A 19,311-nucleotide genomic window follows, 5' to 3' on the forward strand; every position below is an offset into this window, starting at 1 on the left:
GACTTTGCTAACTTGATTTTGCATGTAATGTGTTTAACGTTTTTGTCTGTTGCTGATTCTGCTCTTCATTAACATGATTTTATCTGAGATATTAAGAATGTTGCCTTATATTTCCTTTGGAAAAAAAAGTAGATATTTACAGTCATGTTTCAAAAATAGAAATCTCAGTCAGGTAGTTAAAAAACTTTTTTCTTTAACTTTAAATATTCTTTTGTGTATATAGTACTGTCCTTCTTGATTACTACTTATAGGTATATCTTGTTGTTAATGTGCTCTCAGTACTTGTGTGCAACTTGAAGAGCTAGCAGCCGCATCTCTGCAGGTTTTGATTATTTCGTTGGTAGTTAATTCCTGACATCAAAACACCACCACACAATGGAATTCTCTGTGAGTCATGCACAGCCATGGAACATCATGGACCATGAGTGAAGGGACTGATGGAGAAACAGCCAGTTTCACTGCAGTCTATATAAATTAAAATAAATAAATAAATAAAAGACTTCTAAATACAAGAGTATATTGTAATTATATGTATTCACACACAGGCACACAAAGACATTGAACAGAGTGAGCACAGTGTGCCAAGAACAGAAAAAAAATAGCCAAAAAGGGAAGGACAGCAGGGAAAAAGGCAACAGATGAACATTAAGCTGCCATGCTGAGGAATTTATTTGCGTCTTTTACTTGGTTGAAGGCGAAGCTGTTGGACAGCTGCTTCAGCAGCGGCGATGGCTGCCCCAGCGTCTTCAAGGTGAGTTTGAGTGACGCTGGTTTTGCTTTGGCTGCGGGATGGACCGTGAGAGCGTAGATGTCCTTCAGAGGAAGATTTGGAGCTTCCTGGGCTGCTGTGGGATTTCTCAATGGTGGGCACCTGCATGTCTATGAAGAAAATGAAGAAGCACAACTGTTGCATTTATTAAAAACAAACAAACAATTTCATTTTCTTTCTCTTGACTGGCCTTTCTAGCTGCATTCCAGAACAAGGAATAAAGATTTAAGCTGTGTGATGCCATTCGAAGTCTCAGGACATATCGTGATTAGGGAAGTCTCATGAGGCACCGTTTTCTACTTCCCCCCTTTTCCCTGGCCTACGGAATAATTAATTTACTATTGGGTTTCTATCACCTATGAATTATATCTCCTGCGCTGGTTCACACTTGTGGAATGATGGGGTAGCCTAAAGACTAATTGGTTTTCCACTTTCTACTTCTCCGATATGTAGAGACAAACTAGCATCACTTACACTGGTGTCGAATACTTAGCTAATGCAAGCAGTTTTATTCTGATGAAAGCCCTGGCCAAAACCACAGCCTAACTTGCAATAGCTTCTATACTAACCTCTAATTTAGATAAAGATCTTATGTAGACACCGATCCCTAGCAAAACGTTACATAGAGAAATAGAGAGGAGATGGACCAGAGTTTTATCACGCTGAGGCTCTCATCTGGGTGCTGTTTGGGGTGGCTTTTGCTTTGATATGACATATACTGTGTTTTAAGTGAGCAACTGGCCTCCACCTACTTAGTATTAAAAAAAAAAGGAGAGACAAATTTCTTGGAGCAGGAGACGCTGAGATCAATTCTGCTTTTGTAAACACTAGTATAATTCTACTATATCAGCTCCACCGATTTCCAATACAATTGAGATACGCTACAGACCATTAACATTGACTGGAAATGCATATGCATTATTATAGCATAATTGTTATTCTATAAAATATTAATGTGACATTTCCAGAAGATAAAATGCCATATAATATTTAAGGAACATGAAAAATAGAAAGCTAAATATGTATTGAATTTGGCCAAGGCTACTAGAAAACATTAAAAGGGCAGAGAATCTATAGTACATGTGCAAAGCACAAAGAGCTTGTAAGTTGCTGTTTTAAGGACACAATTACTCAGTAAGCTGGTTGGCACCAATCAAGCCAAATTAAATCTTGGCTCCAATGAATTAATCACAGAGATACACACATTTTTAATAACAGTGTATACAAACTTCATAGAAGTAACTTTATTTTTCTATTAGAACTTCCACGTAGCATCTGGGCAAATATTTCATATCAGGTGCACCAAGTCATTCCTACCCTTGGAGGGGTCTGGGAAAATTCCATGACTTCTGCTTTTGATGACAGATGGTTTTGGAGATTGCTGGCTACTCTGTCCAGAATGAGATTTCCCATGATCAATGTTTTCACTCTGTTCTTTCAGAGGGTACCACCGAGGAGTGTTGTCAAGCTGAGAGACGCTGGATAACTCGATCAATACCTACAAATAAATCAAAGTATAATACAGGCTCTGTATCTGATCTATTAATGATTGTGTACAGCATATGAGCCTACAGTTGTGTACCAGAAGTTGCAACTAAATGTAAGAAGTTAAGGGTATAAGGCTGGGTACTGACAGATTCAAGACTCTCTGCCCATGCTCTGCCCTCACCTGATATAAGCCAGCTGTCATCCCAAACCCACACTTGTTAGCATATTGGTGTGTCTGAACTACAGAAGACTACAGAAGAACTGATGTCTTCTCAACAGGACCTCAGTAAGGACTATGAGCTCAGACATAGCCCCATACCACGATGGCTACATAATTTCAAGGATAGCTTGTGAGAAAGCAAGACTAAAAAGACACCTAGTCATTCTGCCTCTGTATAGACAGATCCTAATAGAAAAATTGGGCAGTGTTATTTTCTCCTTTTTGTCACTGATGGTAAAGGTGCAAATATTTCCGTGGTTGATTTTTATAAAGTCTTCTGTAACATGAGACTGGTGCTTGCTGATTCTGTTAAAAAATCCACCTAGACAGAATTTGTAACAAAAAGAAAAGAATAGGGATACCTTTGCGCTTCACTAAAATAGCAGAATTAAATAGGCCATTTAGGCCTCAAAACTTCACTGGGAAAAAAAGAGGGAGATGCAATGGCAATATGGAAATTAAATGAGCAACTTGGCAAACAAAACCCCCATGGTAGTTAAAATCTGGTCTAGGCCACCTGCATTGCTAGCAGGAGTTTTATGAAATTTCTTTTTAAAAACGGAAGGAAAAAAAATGACCATTGGGACCAATAAAGACCAGTCCACCCTTAACGGTATTGCAGCTGAGAGGGCCAAGGGATGTCAAGTACTAAAGATTCATCACAGAGTCTTGAATGAAGAAAAGGACAAAACAGCCTTGCATTTGACTAGAGTGAGGTGTGAAGGTTAAAACTAATGTCAGGTAGGAAAAGTTTTAGAACTGCTAGACAAACAAAGTGTGCAATTACCTCAGGGAACGATGCCTTTCTCAGATTATTACAAGACCCTGAATAAAAGAAAGCCTCTTCAATTTTAGAAATGGGGAAATCTCTTCACAACTGATTTTTTCCTAAAAGGTTAAAAGTCTTTTTTATTTCCTTTTTTCTTTCAGCTTCATAGGTTGTATATGACCTGGCTTGGTCTGTCTGGTTAAGTCTATACTTAATCTGCACAGAATAACTATTTAGCAAGCTCCCTGGTGTGGTTTGTTATCATGGCTTTGGGAACGACTTGGAAGACAGCGTGGTGTGTGTCCAAACAAGAGAAACAAATCTGGTGAAGGGTCTAGAGCACAAGTCTTCTGTGGAGCAGCTGAGGGAACTGGGGTTGTTTAGCCTGGAGAAAAGGAGGTTGAGGGGAGACCTTATCGCTCTCTAGAACTATCTGAAAGGAGGTTGTAGCAGATGGGGGTTGGTCTCTTTTCCCAAGTAGCAAGTGATAGAATGAGAGGAAATGGCCTCACGGTGTGCCAGGAGACATTTAGATTGGATATTAGGAAAAGGATTATCAAGCATTATCAGACTGTCCAGGGAAATGGTTGAGTCACTACCCATGGAGATATTTAAACGATGTGTAGATGCCATGCTTAGAGATATGGTTTAGTGGTGGACTTGGCAGTGTTAGGTTTATGGTTGGACGCAATGATCTTAAAAGGTCTTTTCCAACCTAAATGATTCTATGATTTGGTTCTATGATTCTATGGTTGAGGATTGTTCCCAATAGGCAGTTTGGGCTAGGGGCTCTGCTTTGTAGGAGAAGAGGGTTCACATTCCATGGATGTGAACTATGATATGCCACTTGCCATTTAGGTGATGCAAGTGGTGCTGGCCTTATTCAAGGAAGTCCTTAGGGCAAAATTTGGATAACGCATATTGGTTGTTATGGTGCAGGACTCCTCTGGACACCCTGGTCCTGAAATACACAGGATAGTCTTTTCCGTTCCTTTTTTCCATGAAGAACTGTTTTCATATTTAAGTCTGAATGATTTAATAAATAAAATAGTTCTAGAGTTTAAAATATTTGAAGGCAAAAGTTTAAATCTTCCTGTAGAAGCAGCTGCTGGAGCATCCATTTTCTAAATGTCATAAATAACGATGATGGAAATATTCAGTAAAGCCCTGCATTTGGACAAACATGCTGAACTCAACAAGAATACCGATGCAATATGCAGGAAACAAGTAATCATGTAGCTGCTTCCTCTACATTTTTTTAGTAATTGTTCAAATAGTGACATTGATTGCTCAGTTTTGCAGTTACATAAAGGGGAACTGGCTCTGAACTGAGTGTCTTTTTGCAAAATTCAAATGCAGAATGAGCAGAGATAATCTGGTTTACTCTGTATATAACCAATCAATTTTCCTGGGCTTCTGTTTCTAATTATAATCCTCTTCTGTAATAACATTTTTAATTACTTTTTTGATACCATAGTTATTGCTGGTAATTCTGTATTTTATGTGCATACCTTTGTTTATTTGCCTTTAACAGAGAGAGCATACTTATTCCCATAATCACTCATCTCATTCATTATTAATTACAAGATTTTGCCTTCAGTCATACTTTGGTAATGATATTACTATTTTGTAGTGTTAAATATGAGACCTTGATCAGAAAGACCAAATTACTTACACTTGCAGATACTTGTGCATGTGCTAAGTTATGGCTTGATGGCAGAATTTAATCCTTTAATCATTTACAAAGTCTGATACCTCCTCAGTCTTCCCATGTTATGTTAAAATCAAGGCAGACAGCTTATCAGTCATAACAAGAATCCCCATTCAGTCACCGGGAAGGCTGTTACTATCTCAGACTCAAAAAAAAAAATCTCAGTTTTCAGTGAAGTAACATTGTGTTGAGTCCTAAACGAACTTGCCCACAGTTCATTGAGATAAAGGGAAGGCATCTTTCAGGTGTGAATGAAAGAAATCACGACCATTTGTTATGAAGTCAGCAGTAAAACTGATGTAACAAAGGCTTTACTTAACACATGCAAGATACCTTGGAAGGGAACAGTCTCCAAATACCAGCATGCAGTTAAACAGCTTTCTAACTAGTAAGGGTTAGAGAGGAGGAAATGGTACTCACTTCACCAAGGAAGTCATTCGAGGAGAATCTATCATAATCCCAGACAGTCACTTCCAGTGTTTTCTTTTTCAGCTGCAATTTAAGTCAAAGGATAATTAACCTTATTGCCATCATAAAATTCACATCAAGTCTTTATGGTGGTTTCTATTTGTTATCTCCTCCTTGTACCCTTTTTCACAGTGACAGCTAGGTAGCTTTTGTCCTTCCATCAACCTGGATCTCAGAAAAATAATTTGGGGCTATTATTTGTTATCAAGACAAATGGGCTTGTGCTTGGTCCTATTTTAGGAATTTCCACAAGTTGTTTTTGACAGAATGTGTGTCCACTACTAGAGCCAAACTGATTTTTAAAGCCCCATTTTTGCATTTCTGCAGCTTTTCTAATCATAAGATCTGAGTTGTCTCAACTCACGCATTTCCCTAAAGTGCATTTAAGTATGAATTTCATATGTTCTAATTGAAACACCCTATTTACACAATCTCATCTGTGAAGACCGGGCTTGAATACTGCTGCAATTCAGTGTAGTCAATAGGACTCTGCAAGTGATCCAGACATGCAGGACAAGTTGTACTGTGAGGCACTAATGACAGCAATCAAAACCCATTAACTGCAGGCCTTGTTAAGCATGATAACTGTGTCAAAAGCTCTTCTTACAGGCTACAGTAAGAAACAAGTAAGGTTTTTTATATGACAAGATGGTGCAAGACAAAGAAGCTGTTGATCAAAGAGTTGACCTTATTGGAAAGATTGACTTGAGTGTAATTCCAGGAGTATGTGGGGACAGATGGTGAGAGGACTGATTACCAGTGTTGTAGGATGTGGCAAAAGGCTAGCAGGTGGCTGGAGAGGCAGCAGTAAATTCATGTGGCTTGAAAGAGGGAAGGACAAATCCTGGGGGTATGGGATGTCTATGAAGTCAAGTTGAGAACTTGCAAGTGAAGAATTTGTTGGACGCTTCCAAGTGTTACCAAGGAAAAGAGGACTCTGTTCACATACTTGAATAAAAGAGGTCAGAGCCAGAAATCTTATGTGACAATTGAGGTCATCATCCTAACAGAAGCAACATGTCAGTCATTGCTCTGACTATTAATTGTCTGCTTGGGACAAAGAGACAACAAAGGATCAAGTAATTATTCAAAATCATAAGCTATACCATTTACTGTACATAATATATATGTTTTCAAGAAAAGCATGGTTTGCTATTTACCTCCACTGTCCCTTGGCTTAAAGCAACACAGATTCAGACAGTTCTTAATAATCTTAAATTGCCTTTAAATGATAATTTAATCTCATTATTATGCATTTGAAATATCTTCTGCTCCCTCCTCACATTAGAAAAATGAGCAACTATGCAAAGTCAGTGTCTTTGAAAATCAAGATTAAATCAGCGTATCCTGAAAAAACAACACAAAGGGGAATTGTACTATTTTTAGCATCAACAATGTACTCTTTAAGTGGGCAACAACATGATTTGAAAGCTAAGATTAAACCAAAAAAATATTTGAGAACAATTCTTTAATCTTTCTCTGTTTTATTCCTCATAGTCAGGCAACATTCTTCTTAAACATTTGTTTTAAAAATATCCTGCAAAAATTAAGGAAAAAGTTGAATGAAAAGATTGTCTTTTGAATATTCCTTACAGAATATTTTTAAAGCTGATTTTCTTGACTGAATAAAATTCCGTTTCTTTCCTGTTCCAAGACAGTATAAAAACTGCAACATGAAAAATAACCTAAAAAAATGAGTTGAGCAACCACTAGTCCATGCTACTTTTAGCTTCCTGCATGATATTTCCTGCTAGATGCTATACTAAGTATATGTATTTTTACCCTTTAAAAAAGAGGAATAGGATAAATACTTTTCAGAAATGTATTGTCTCAATTATTGCTTTTTTTGGGAGGACATGTTGACCTCTTATTTCAAGTGATGACTGTGCAAGGACAGAGAGAGGAATGTATAGATCCAGGAAAGATAAAAAAAAAAAAAACAAATATTTGAAGGATTTTTGGTGGAAAGAGGAAAATAGAGAAGATTTTCAAGTAACTGCAACCCTACTTTGCTAGCTTCTTTGCATTAGTATGATAATAAAACTGTGCTGAAAACTTGCAGTACTCTATGTTTCTTTGAGATCTCTATTTTAAGCCTCTTAGTTTAATAAAGCTTTTATAAAATATTATGACAATGAAAAACCATCAAAAGAGATTTATTAGGCAGAGTGCATAAAATGAGTTTCAAAGAGGAGGAAAATTTGCTTTTCTGAAGATATATATTTGTACCATTATTGAAGGCAAAGAACACTCAACGGCTAGTGATTCTAAAAGCAGCCATTATACCATCACAGCAAAGTAGGGTTCTGCCTCACAGCATCCAGTTTTAGGTCATGAAGCCAGAAGTTCAGATGCCCATCAGGAATTTAATCGACAGCAATACTGAAACGCATTGCAGAAACCCACTATCCATCTGACCATGGGTTTCTGCAAGTGGGCAATGTACTGACAGGAAAATGAGAAAGTGTCCCTAAAAGAAGGAAAGCAGTTTACACATGTTGTGAATCTCATTTGAGTTCCAAGCATATTATCAGAAAAGGGTTACTAAGCTGCAACTAAGTTCAGACTTTGCCTTGTGGAAAAATAAAAAAAAAAAAAAAAGGAAAAAAAAAAACCCCAAACATTAAAATAAAAACCATTATAATAAAAACCAAAAACATGCATACTGCATGTGAACTCCAGTTAGCTTTAGGCTGCTGTGGACAACCATCATTTAAAGAAAATAAAGGAATATGCACAAACCGCCAATGTGAATAATATTTACTCTTATGGAAAACATAACCGACATCACACGTACAGAAGTATCTGTTTCTCGTTTTAAATGTCTGGAGATGACTGGGCATTGCTAAGGATAATGATGGTCTGTGTAACTAAATATGCATTACTTGAGATATTTAATACATACTCCTTGAAAATCTCATACAAGGATTTGTGTGACAAAAAAACCCCAATTTTAATGCAGTTTTTCTCCTATGCTGAAAGTAAATTCCTATAATTAGTTCAGAAACATTATAAAAGCTTGCAGTCAGTCAGGATATTTCGTATTTGATCATGCATTATACTTATTTTTGTTTATATTCCTACCTAACATTTTCTTACCTTTGGAAATAAGACATAGGCTCCTACATCACTCGAAGATTTTGAAATTATTACTCTTTCTAAATATATTACCTTCAATTTAAGGACATGAGCTATAGCAAAAGCTATTTGCTTTAATGAATTGTATTCATCATTTAAGGAAATACTTTTATTTGCTTTCTGACAAGTAAGAAATTGAGGCGAACAAAGCCACACTTTATACAGTGGTCATACATTATACCAACGGCCTGACCAGCAACAGAACTTACATCTTTTACCATCTTCTCCTAAATCATTCTAATGCTTTCTTTTATGCTCTGAGTAGGTATTTGACATGAGTTAGCAGTTTTTATACAATATTTGTAATGCGTGTACTTGGCCTTCCTCTCAAATTGTAATTATCTCCACTTTATTACTTAACAAAAACCTTAAATTACTAAATATTCACAGTTTAATTTATTTTTTCTCCAACTGTCAAAGTAGAATTTGCTATGTGATAAAAGTAATCATTCCGACCTTGAAAAAAATCTGTTTCATTTCAAAGAGTGATCTATTTCACATAATTATTTTCACTTTAATTTCAGCTAGGTTGTGAAGGAGAAAAGGAAAATGAAAAATCATGCAACCAGCTAAAGTCTAGACAGTGACGTTAAAAGGACTATATTAGGAAATATTTAATAATACTTATTTGCTGCCAGAAAGCAACCCATGCTTTGATGGAGGGAAAGGAAATGCTGCTTTGGAGAAATAATATTTATAAAGATTCACAAATTTATGTTACGGTATGACTACTAACTCTGTAGAACTTAGTGTATGATGCAGTTTTGCTTGTTTGGTGATCAGAACACTCATTCTCAGTTTATCACAATTATTGTCTTGTACTTCTCTTTACATTCCTAACTATTTTGAAATACCCATTCATAATGGGTATATATCGTGCAAACGATATACTATTGCATGGTGATCGTTCTTCAACTGTAGAGGGTACTCATCATCAGCATGGAATTATTTAGTGATTTAGAAATGTGTATTCTCTAAGCCAGGGAACTGAATTTTACAGGAGAAGAATGACTCACACTGGTATCTTAGCACTAGATATAAGCCACGGAAAGGTGTGGAAGGAAATACTATTTCCTGCACACACTTCTATGTGACAAGAGGACAAAATATACAACATATGTGGTGCTCAGACAAAGCTTACACACTTATAATCATAAGCACTGCATAACAGTCTCAGAGGAAGGGAACAGGAGGAGATTTGCAAATGGAAAGCAGAAATTCAAAGAATTCAACATGTTACGTAAAGGCAAACTTCATCAAATAATGGTCAAAAACTGACATCAAAGATATTAGGAGATTTTCTGTCATAACAAGAAATCCTAGACTAATTTAATTATCCAATTTAAAATCACAAAAGAGCCATTGAAAGTCCAACATCCAAGAACTCTTAATTACAGCTCTGTGAAATGTCACAGCAGAACCTGGAAGCAAATTAAGTAAATGGAAGAGCCTTTCTCAAATGGAAAGCTCAGTTTGGAAATATTGCTAAGACTTGCCAAAACTTTTCACAAAACCCAGAAGACCTAGGGCTTATATTGCAGCTAGACAAACATCAAAGTGGGGGTTTTTTTCTGATACTTTCACTGTGAACGAGCAACCCTTTCTGCAAGCCTACATGAAGCTGCGTGCCAATCCCAGCAAACCATAACCACTATGTACAACAGGGCACCTCTGAAGTAAATCTGAGCCACCACCCGTTAAACTCGGATGTGTAGATTGCATGAGCAACCATGCAAGTCCCTCTGTGGGAAGGGTTTTGCTCCTTGTGAAAATGAGTATCTTAATCTATGTTCCTCTCAATGATCAAGAAGAATGAATAATGAAATTTTAAGTTAGGAAGATAATATTGAGGTCTTGGTGTTGTGTTGGAGAAGTATATTAAAAGCACCGGGAAATCCATTCACTGGGCTATTTTAAGAAGTACTGAAAGAGTAAATGGCCTTGAAAAATCAAGTTGAAAGTATTGAGAACAAAACACTAAGAAAGGCAAAAAGATTTAGGACTATGTACAGATCCATTATTCTATAAAATATACTTCATAATTTAAACAAATGGACTGATCATCATTTTGCTCAGTATGCTTTTTTCAAATGGTAAAAATTCCCTTTAAAAAGGGAGATGGAGAAAAAGGGGACTCAATTGCTTCATGCTTCCTCAGTTAACCCTGTAGTTCAGTTGGAGTTAGGAAGCCACCAAGAAAGAGAGATTTCCACAGACTTCTTTCACGGATGTAAGTTGAATCTTTCTGTAACAAGGAAAATAAGTATTGTCTAAATTTTTTTTTTCAGGTGATTCGTATTTCAGGCCCATTGCTGTGAATTGCTGCTAAATCTAAAAATGTATCCTTACATTTCATAAATATTTATAAGTACAAAAATGGTAGGACCTGTGTTTTGTGTGAGCTTGCATGGCTTTTGGAACAAAGAGTGACAGTGTTTTCTGCATCTACTTCAGAAACATATATCTTAATTTATTCCCTCCCTCTACTCCATTATCATTTTTTAAATTGCCACATCTGTAGTTATGACATGATTATGAGTGTAATCCCCACAAATTACCATTTTTATGAGTAAAAGGAACAAGACAAGAGTATTGATATAGTAATCTCTATCAGAGGCAAGGAAATAACTCCAAATTTCCCCTAAATTTGGCAAGATTTTACTGGGGTTCACAGAATTGCCAGCAGCACTGATCCCTTCTCAGTAAGCCCTGCAGACCATACAAATAATAAAGCAGCAAATCGCACTGAACAGTGCTACCAGTCACGCACCTGCTCCGTGGAGATATTTTTATAAATGACCGTCTGATTCCACTCAGGATTCAGGCTTTTCTGTACATACTTAGTTCTCCGCTTGTACTCAGCACTGAATTTGAACAAAGGAAGGAAACATTACATTAGCGTTCTTTTGTTTCTTTCAGTTCTAATGCAAAAACACACCCACAAACCAAAAACCGGAAAAAGAAAAGAACTGCATCTCCCATTTCTGCAACAGCTCAGGGTTACAAGAGGACTATAACAGCCTTTGAGTTTTTTTCTTTGGTATGCTTTTCTGACATCATTTTTTAAAACATCTTCTGACTGCAGCAGGCTAGCTTTGCCTACTACCATTTCAACACAAAGCATCAGCCAGCACGTGCACGTATGCTTTGTTCTTTCATTGTAGGTATTGGGCTCTGATTATAAATTGAAGTGATAATGCATTGATTTCTTTTCCAAGACCATCCTCCTATTAGCACTTTAAAGTAGCATGAATGCATTATATTTATAGGTTACAGTCTCTAATTACAGGAGTCCCATCTCACAAGAACGTTTAATGAATACCATGGGGTAACTAATATCCTGTTAATGATAGAAACACTAATTTCTTATTGATTCTGCGCTCTGCCTGTACCTCTAACTGTACTGGAAACAAACATAGAAGTGCATCAAGCTCATGATTGTTTTTATCAATAGCTAATAATAAGAAGTCTGGCTGCATAATCTGTTCATAAAAAGAATTGGTAGTGCTTTCTACTCTACTTTGCATTTCCTGAGTATGGAGAAAGCAATGCACCAACATTTAACAGAATATGGATTCATCTAGCTCTCTGAGCTTTGATGTCAGATTTGCTTCCATTCCAATTTTAATGTAATATAAATTTTAACAGACATCTCAAAACAGCTGAGTAGGAGAACAAGAGAAGCTTTTAATGCTTTGAAAACCCAACAAGATATAAGGTAAAGAACCTCTTTTTGCCAGTCAACCGCCCTTTTTCTTCTGTTCAAACCTGCCATACATTAGAGGACTTACGTGCTATATCTATTACTAAATTAAATATGCCCAGGATTGTTCGCCAGCACTAAGGCCAAATGGCACGGAATGATCTGTATCTGCCCTATTAAACTCTCTTATGGTTCCCCTACATTAATTTTGGTTGTGTGCCGTTCTCTTGATTCTCACTTGTGACTTGTGATTGAACTGTGTTTTGGTACACACTGTGGCATGGTCTCAGAGCTAATGAGCTAGATTCCTTTCATGTGAGATTAACTCAGAAGATGCACTCCAGGGACCATTTTAATCATGTAGTCACTAATGGCGTGCCATGCGTGGTACCAGACCGGAGTAGGACTGAATTAAGGTTATGTTAAAAACGCATGTATTTTACTGACACATATACGTCTATGTTGGGTCTTCAGCACCAGCAGTTTCACTTTACAAACTCAATTTTACTGTGCAGTGCTCCTCTCTAATTATTCTGGAGTGTGCAGTGGCCTTATTCTCCAAAAGGGGGTGGCCATATCCAAGCTGCCTACTATACTGATACCTTTTAATGAAAGGAACTTGCAGTTACTTTTGCTTTTACTTTTTGCTCTAGTCATTCTATGCAGTTCCATTTATTTTCTTGCAAAACACGCTATCTACTGTCTTCCAGTTTATCAAAAAACGTGAAGGGCATTGGGACCCATGAAACAAAGTATCTGTCCACCCCTGCTTATGAGAAGAAAGCAGCAGCTCTCCACAGTTCAATCAGTCCTGTCAGCCACAGCATATAACGGTATATTTTTGGAAAAAAGAAAAAAAAAATATCTTTCTTTTATGTCAGTAAGAAAAGGATGAATTAAAATCTAGGGGGACCAAAGGCATATGAAAAAGAAACACAGTTATTTCTTTGCATATCTTGGAAGGAAAGCTGAAATAGAAGATCTGAATCCTTTTGGAAACTAGGTTTTGATGGCAAACCTTATTCAGTAATGCATTCAAATTTTTTAAGCACCTCAGTAGCCTTCTTTTCCCACTCTCTGATCTGAGAAAAGCATCCCCATCACTCAAAGTATTAATGAGACTTGACTGACCCATATGGAGACATGGGACACAGGCAAGAAACAGCTGGGCTGGCAGCATCTCTCTCTCTCTGGGTTCACAGTACTTCTCAAATGAATGTCTATTCTGATCAACTATTAATGAAATATTAACTTATCCAAACACCTCCTACACCCAGAGTAACCGACTTCTCACCTTAACTAAGTTAGGATAGCATTATACAGTTTGGGCCTGCCTAAATGTCATATGATCTACTGGTTTGAAGAAACCAGTACTTTAAGGAACTTTCTTCTTTTTAAAGAAAGTAGGAAAGGACCCTTTGACATTCCCTTTCCTTTCATGGTTTTCTTTTTGCAATATTACAACTTCATCACCTTTTCAAAATTTCTGATTCTTTTTAGAAATTTGTGAGAAGGTGATTCACACAGCGTTGAGTTTCAGAGCTGTCAGTGACAAAAGATTGTTAACATGGTAAGTCTGGAGTATTTCCAGTGAAGTCCATAGAGTATCTGGCTGGTGATAGCCCGCATTCATGTAGCCTATGGTCTGGAAGTGTATGCAGAGGGAAGCAGGAGACCTTGACTACTTCTAAGGACATGCAGACCCAGGCTAAGCTGGATGACAGCTGAAGGTTTCTAGACCTCTGAAAGGAAGGATCTGGCAAACTCATTAAGTTCATACCACCAATGCACCTTCCCCCCTACAATTGCGATTAACAGATGGTGATGTTTTAATAAAATGCATTAATTAAACCTGTCTATACCTAGCATGAAATAATTTGCTCTTGAAATTCAAAGTATGCTGTGTGAGAAGATACCAGCTGCATTACTCATTTATCATTTCTCTATACTTCCCTGATTATAATTTATTAATACATAATACAGCTGAAAGTACAATGAAAGCAGTGTAATAGAATAACTACACATAAAATGTGGCATTTAAACACATTCATTCAATAATTTTATTAAAGAAGATACGGGCTGATGATACAGAAGATCTGTTTATTAAATTTCATCTGTTGACTTGTTTGGTCAGGTTTCTACTTTTAAATGAATTCAGAATTAGAGATTAATTACTATTACTATGTACTTAGCTTGGGCTGATATTAACATATCTTGAGAATGGAGTTTTGCCTTATGTTTCCAACTCCAGGACAAACAAAGCACCACTAATTTCAATAACTAAAAATCCACCTTTGTTTACCACAAATAGCCATTTATGTGATAAAGCAGCTTTAAAGCCAGCTGGGCAATTATCTAGAATTATACCTGGCTCTAATGTCTACATACTGTGCAAGGTGTAGAGCGAAAAATACTCCATCTCATTTCCAAACAATGCCTGTTTCTCTTGGCATTCATTTGGACACCACCCAAAATCTTGATACAAGTTCACAGTTAATTATTTTGCAACTTTCAGTGAGCGAGAATGAATTTTTAAGTATCTCTGTACTAAATTATTCCAGACTCAAAAAAAAAAAATTGTTTGTCATTAGAGTTTGTCCCTAGCATATTAAGGGTCATTAATTACTTGTTTCCAGTTCCTTCTGATCTGGAAATGGAATTCATTAGAGAATGAACAGCAAAACAACACTGCAATCACCTGTTATCAAAACTCAAGAGAAATCTATAGTTCAATGCACAGTCTTTACAAAATATCATGCACGCATACAAAAATTAATGAATAAATTTGGAAGATAGTACACTCTACCTTGCATTTTGGACAACCATGACTTGTCTGCATCCCCAGCATTTACAGAGATAGGAACACAGAGGAAGCAGTGTGAGAGAAAATGAGAACAGAGATGAAAGAAAACATGTGAATAATGGGCAATTTCTAGTATCAGAATCAAAGGAAATAGAGGCATTAGGAAGAATAAGAAGTCTAGCATGGACTGAACTATGGATAAAAGATAGTCAGTAGCAATTCAAGTTTCTGCTTTCAGAAACAAGTTTGGCACTTTTGAGAATCTCTTCATTTTCATTATTCCCTAAAGCCCTAAGTTACATGTAAAACTGTAACATTGCCGTGTTTTGAAATAACGAACCCAAAAAAACCTAAAATCCAAATTCTTTGTAACTTGGCTGCAAGTTTAAACCTATACTTGGATCTGGCTTAGACCTCTGCAGGGTGAACATCTCTCTAGTTCAAAGCCTTATTTCTCATCAGTGAATGTACCTGCAAAATTCCCAGTAAGATTGATTTTAGAAGTATTTTACAAGATTCTTAGGTGCATTAAAAAACACCCTCAAGATTTAGGACCTGTTCCCATTATATTCAGTAATAGTTTTGGGCCCAGTGCCACTGAACAATGTTGAATGCTGTATAGTTGGAACGAGCAAGCTATAAAAGAATATGCATGTACTTTAGCAGTGCTTGCCTATACGCCAAATGCTGAACTGTGACCTGAGCATCCACTTTCCTGTTACTTTGAACAGAACAGAACTGCAGATTTTTAGTTGCATGGTCCTATCCTGAGAGTCTTTTTGGATGAGTGTGATTACACAAGCAGAGAAGTTTGCAGGAATTTGTCTTTGCAATCTATGGTCTGATCCATCTGCTTAGCTTTAGATATTGTCACTGAAGTCAGCAGGATTATTATAACCATATATACTTATGCATACGTATGACATTCTGCAACTTTAGGGCCCAAAAAAGAGTTATAATATTGCTGGTACAGAATCATATCCTTTAAACGAAACCCTAATTACATATTTGAAATTGCAGAGTCCAAAAAAGCAATGGCCTGTGAAAAAAGTGATTAGTGACTTGTATGGTCATTAGATAAAAAATTACCAGAATTTCTAAAACCACATCTTAGCTCTTAAAAAAAAGTTATTAAAAATCACATGGAATGAATGTTTTCTGTCTAGTATTTCTCACCTTTGACATAATGCAACCTTAAATTTATCTCAGATACAGTAATTCTGCATGTTTGCAAATCTGTCCCAAATTCAGAATGTCTTGAGCCGAAGCAACAACCCTATTTTAACCTTAACATGTAGTTTTCTACATTACAGAGAGTATTACATATATTTAGTACGTTTCAATAGTCTGTTGTTCTTTTAATACATGTTTTTGCACGTATTAGAATTTTTAAATGGAAACATGAAAAAACCCCACATTAAACCTACAGGAATGATCATGAAGTCCCTGAGGTCATTAACAAAGTATGCACATTCTCCTGAGAATAAAATCTGGCTCTCTATTAAAACCCCATCATTTCTCCTGGTGTTTTACCTGGATTTTCTATAGGGATAACCCTCAGTTCTTTATATTGGTGACAAGCAACAAACACAAAGTAAAAGAAAGTTCAGGTTAAAATTTCTCCTACACTTACCCTCTCCCTGGAAGAAGATAAACTTTAACAAAGGGGTCAGAATAGCCGTTGTTGTCTCTGGGAGCAAGGTTTCTTGCCTGAAGGATGTGGATGATAAGGTTGCCAAGGTGCTTGTCATAGTTGATTTGAAGCTAGAGAATGCATTAAAGCACGGTAAGATTATTTTGTAATTTTACTTCCTAAATGATTCAATACCTCTCCAAAATCCTTTGAATGAAATGAGTTTTAGACCTTTACTTTGGCTGGAAATAAACAAGTTTTAGAAGTTTTTGTCTGTCTCTCCTGACTTGAATGAGATGCTAGACGATTATGTTGGATCTTGAAACAATTTTTTCTTTCAAAGTCTGTTAGTATTGGTTAAAGAAAAAAAAAAAGTAAACATGGATATTGATCTATTCCAATCAGGAAAAAGCAGATGAAATTTGAACCCTTGATATTATTCTGAACAATAGCCAGCTTATCGAGTAGGAATTACACAAATTCTGACTACCTGGAGCCCAAGCCCAGGAAGGATGTTATAATACTATGGAAAGACCCTTAGTACTAGTGTAGGAGAGAGGGATCAATTAAGGAAAAAAGGCAGAAATCTATAGGAAGTTAGGCTTCATTTATTCTGCTGTTCCCAGTTCCACTGTTTTGAAAATCTAGAGTAAAGCCAGTTTACATAAGGGATACCCACAAACTTGGCATTGCATAGAAATAAATACGTTGCACTATGAGAAACCCACAGCAGTCTTTGCTTAAATGTAGAGTCTGAGAATTTCTGAAGTAACCCACAATAAGTGCCCGAAGGTTAAAGATCAGAATGAATTTCACTGTGTTTTCAGCCTGTTCAGGAACAGTAGCATTTTCCATTCTTCTGTCTGTATTTCATAAGCCAACATTAAAGACAGAGGCAAAAATCAAGCACTGACTTACATTAGTGACATTTCAAGGGCTTGGAGTTGAATAAGAAATCAGTTAATGGAGATTGTTTTCTGCAAACTTATTATTCAGAAAAATGTAGCCAGTAGCAACAAAAATTTACAAAGCAAAAACTACATATTTACCTGAATTTCTCCAGTGATTGGGTGGGAAGCAGACTTTGTAGTTTCTGCAGGCTGCCAGATTAAAATACATAAATAAATACATAGGCACACACTGACAAATATACACATACGCACATTGGAAATAATAGATTTTCAAAGTTAACTTTTTAAACAGGTCTTGTTTATACTGCTGTATTGACACATATTTTTAAAAACTGTTTAATTGTCTCCAATTTGTATACTCAGAACTAATAGTTATGGTGTTTCAGCAGCACTTAAGGTCCAGCCCAGCCATTTTGATCAGCCTTCGTGCAAGTAGAGAATCAGATGACTTGACCACCAAAGTCTCTACAGTCTAACCACATTGGTCACACAGGGAGGCATGGGGAGAAAAAGACGTATAGCATTAACCCTTTCTAACAAAATTAAGGTTGCAAACAGAAAACAAATACCACGTCAAGTACAACACAGCCATATTTCTATTGACAGGCAAAGGTTACACTAGTTTAAATCGAGTTTAGGTGAAAATAGGTAGAAAGAGGGGAAAGAATGGTACTAAAACTGAGTGATGTGTACAGGTGATTTCACAATTGCAAGCCATCTCATATAATATCTTTTCTTTATTCTGTGTTTTATGGTAATCAATTCAGCTACACCACATCATCTTCAAGTTCCTCCACACACTTTCCATGAGATGAAATTTAAATTTTCTGTCCTCCCTTTACAATGCCGTATAATCATGCTTGTTCCTTTCTGTTCTCTATCACTGAGCTTCTCTAGGTTTCTGACAAAAGCAATAAAATCCTCAGTGTCTTTTTTTTCCCCTTTTCTTCTCTCCTCTTTGTTAGCAGTTGGAAAATAATATCACCACTTGCTTCAAAACCTGGACTCTCAAAAATATGCTGTTCTGTGAAACGGTGGTGCCCTTGAGCCACCCTGGACCTACCTCTAATCTGCAAGCCATCAGTCAAGCAAGAAAGCTCTCTCTGGTTCAGTAGCAGGATTTCAATATTTTTGCATTCTCTCACATCTGCTTCCTTGGCTTATGCAGCAGAAAACAAAGGATGCAAGTGAGGACAACCTCACTCTTCTCTGAAGACTAATCTAGAAGTTATCTTTTCCTATTTTTCCAGATGTGACCAGCAGGCTGACATACTATTCTGTGTAATTAGGATTTCTTTCACTTTCTAAGAAGAGTAAAACCCATCTGCCTCTTTTGTGCTGCCCTACCCTCCAAAAAACCCCCTCAGATTTTCTCAGGATGTTTGATATGAATTGTTTTAAATTAGGCTAATGCAGAGACCGTGACTCCCAGACCAGAGCGTGAAGTTAAAGGTGCTGCCCTGCCCTTTTCAGGTTTGAGATGAAGAGACATCCCCTCAATCACTCAGATCTGCAGACCAGAACTAACCAGAAAAATCCCAGCCAAACACAAGTGCAACAGAAAACAAGGGAGAAAAGCAGCCCAAACCTGCCTGTTACGTAGTTACACTCACTGTCTTGTGTTGCCTTATTTTTGTCGGGTTTACGTGCTTTACCTTGACTTCTAGATTTGTCTCTTTATGAACACTAACTTTTTCA

At 36.8% G+C, this 19,311-nt stretch overlaps 1 protein-coding gene across 6 annotated transcripts in view; it reads right to left on the reverse strand.

The window, feature by feature from the left end:
• Positions 1-19,311, reverse strand: part of PCLO (piccolo presynaptic cytomatrix protein) — a 370,979-nt gene that overhangs the window by 64,554 nt on the left and 287,114 nt on the right. For all 6 annotated transcript variants that reach the window (XM_063323548.1, XM_063323547.1, XM_063323550.1 and 3 more), the window contains exons 14-20: positions 17,752-17,802; positions 16,703-16,833; positions 15,073-15,099; positions 11,334-11,427; positions 5,378-5,449; positions 2,087-2,267; positions 685-879 (exon numbers count right to left, since the gene is read on the reverse strand). In XM_063323548.1, coding sequence (XP_063179618.1) covers positions 685-879; positions 2,087-2,267; positions 5,378-5,449; positions 11,334-11,427; positions 15,073-15,099; positions 16,703-16,833; positions 17,752-17,802 — 751 coding nt within the window. The remainder of the gene's footprint in view (positions 1-684; positions 880-2,086; positions 2,268-5,377; positions 5,450-11,333; positions 11,428-15,072; positions 15,100-16,702; positions 16,834-17,751; positions 17,803-19,311) is intronic.

The sequence above is a fragment of the Chroicocephalus ridibundus genome, chromosome 1 (assembly GCF_963924245.1).
Source record: "Chroicocephalus ridibundus chromosome 1, bChrRid1.1, whole genome shotgun sequence".
Taxonomy (NCBI): Eukaryota; Metazoa; Chordata; class Aves; order Charadriiformes; family Laridae; genus Chroicocephalus; species Chroicocephalus ridibundus.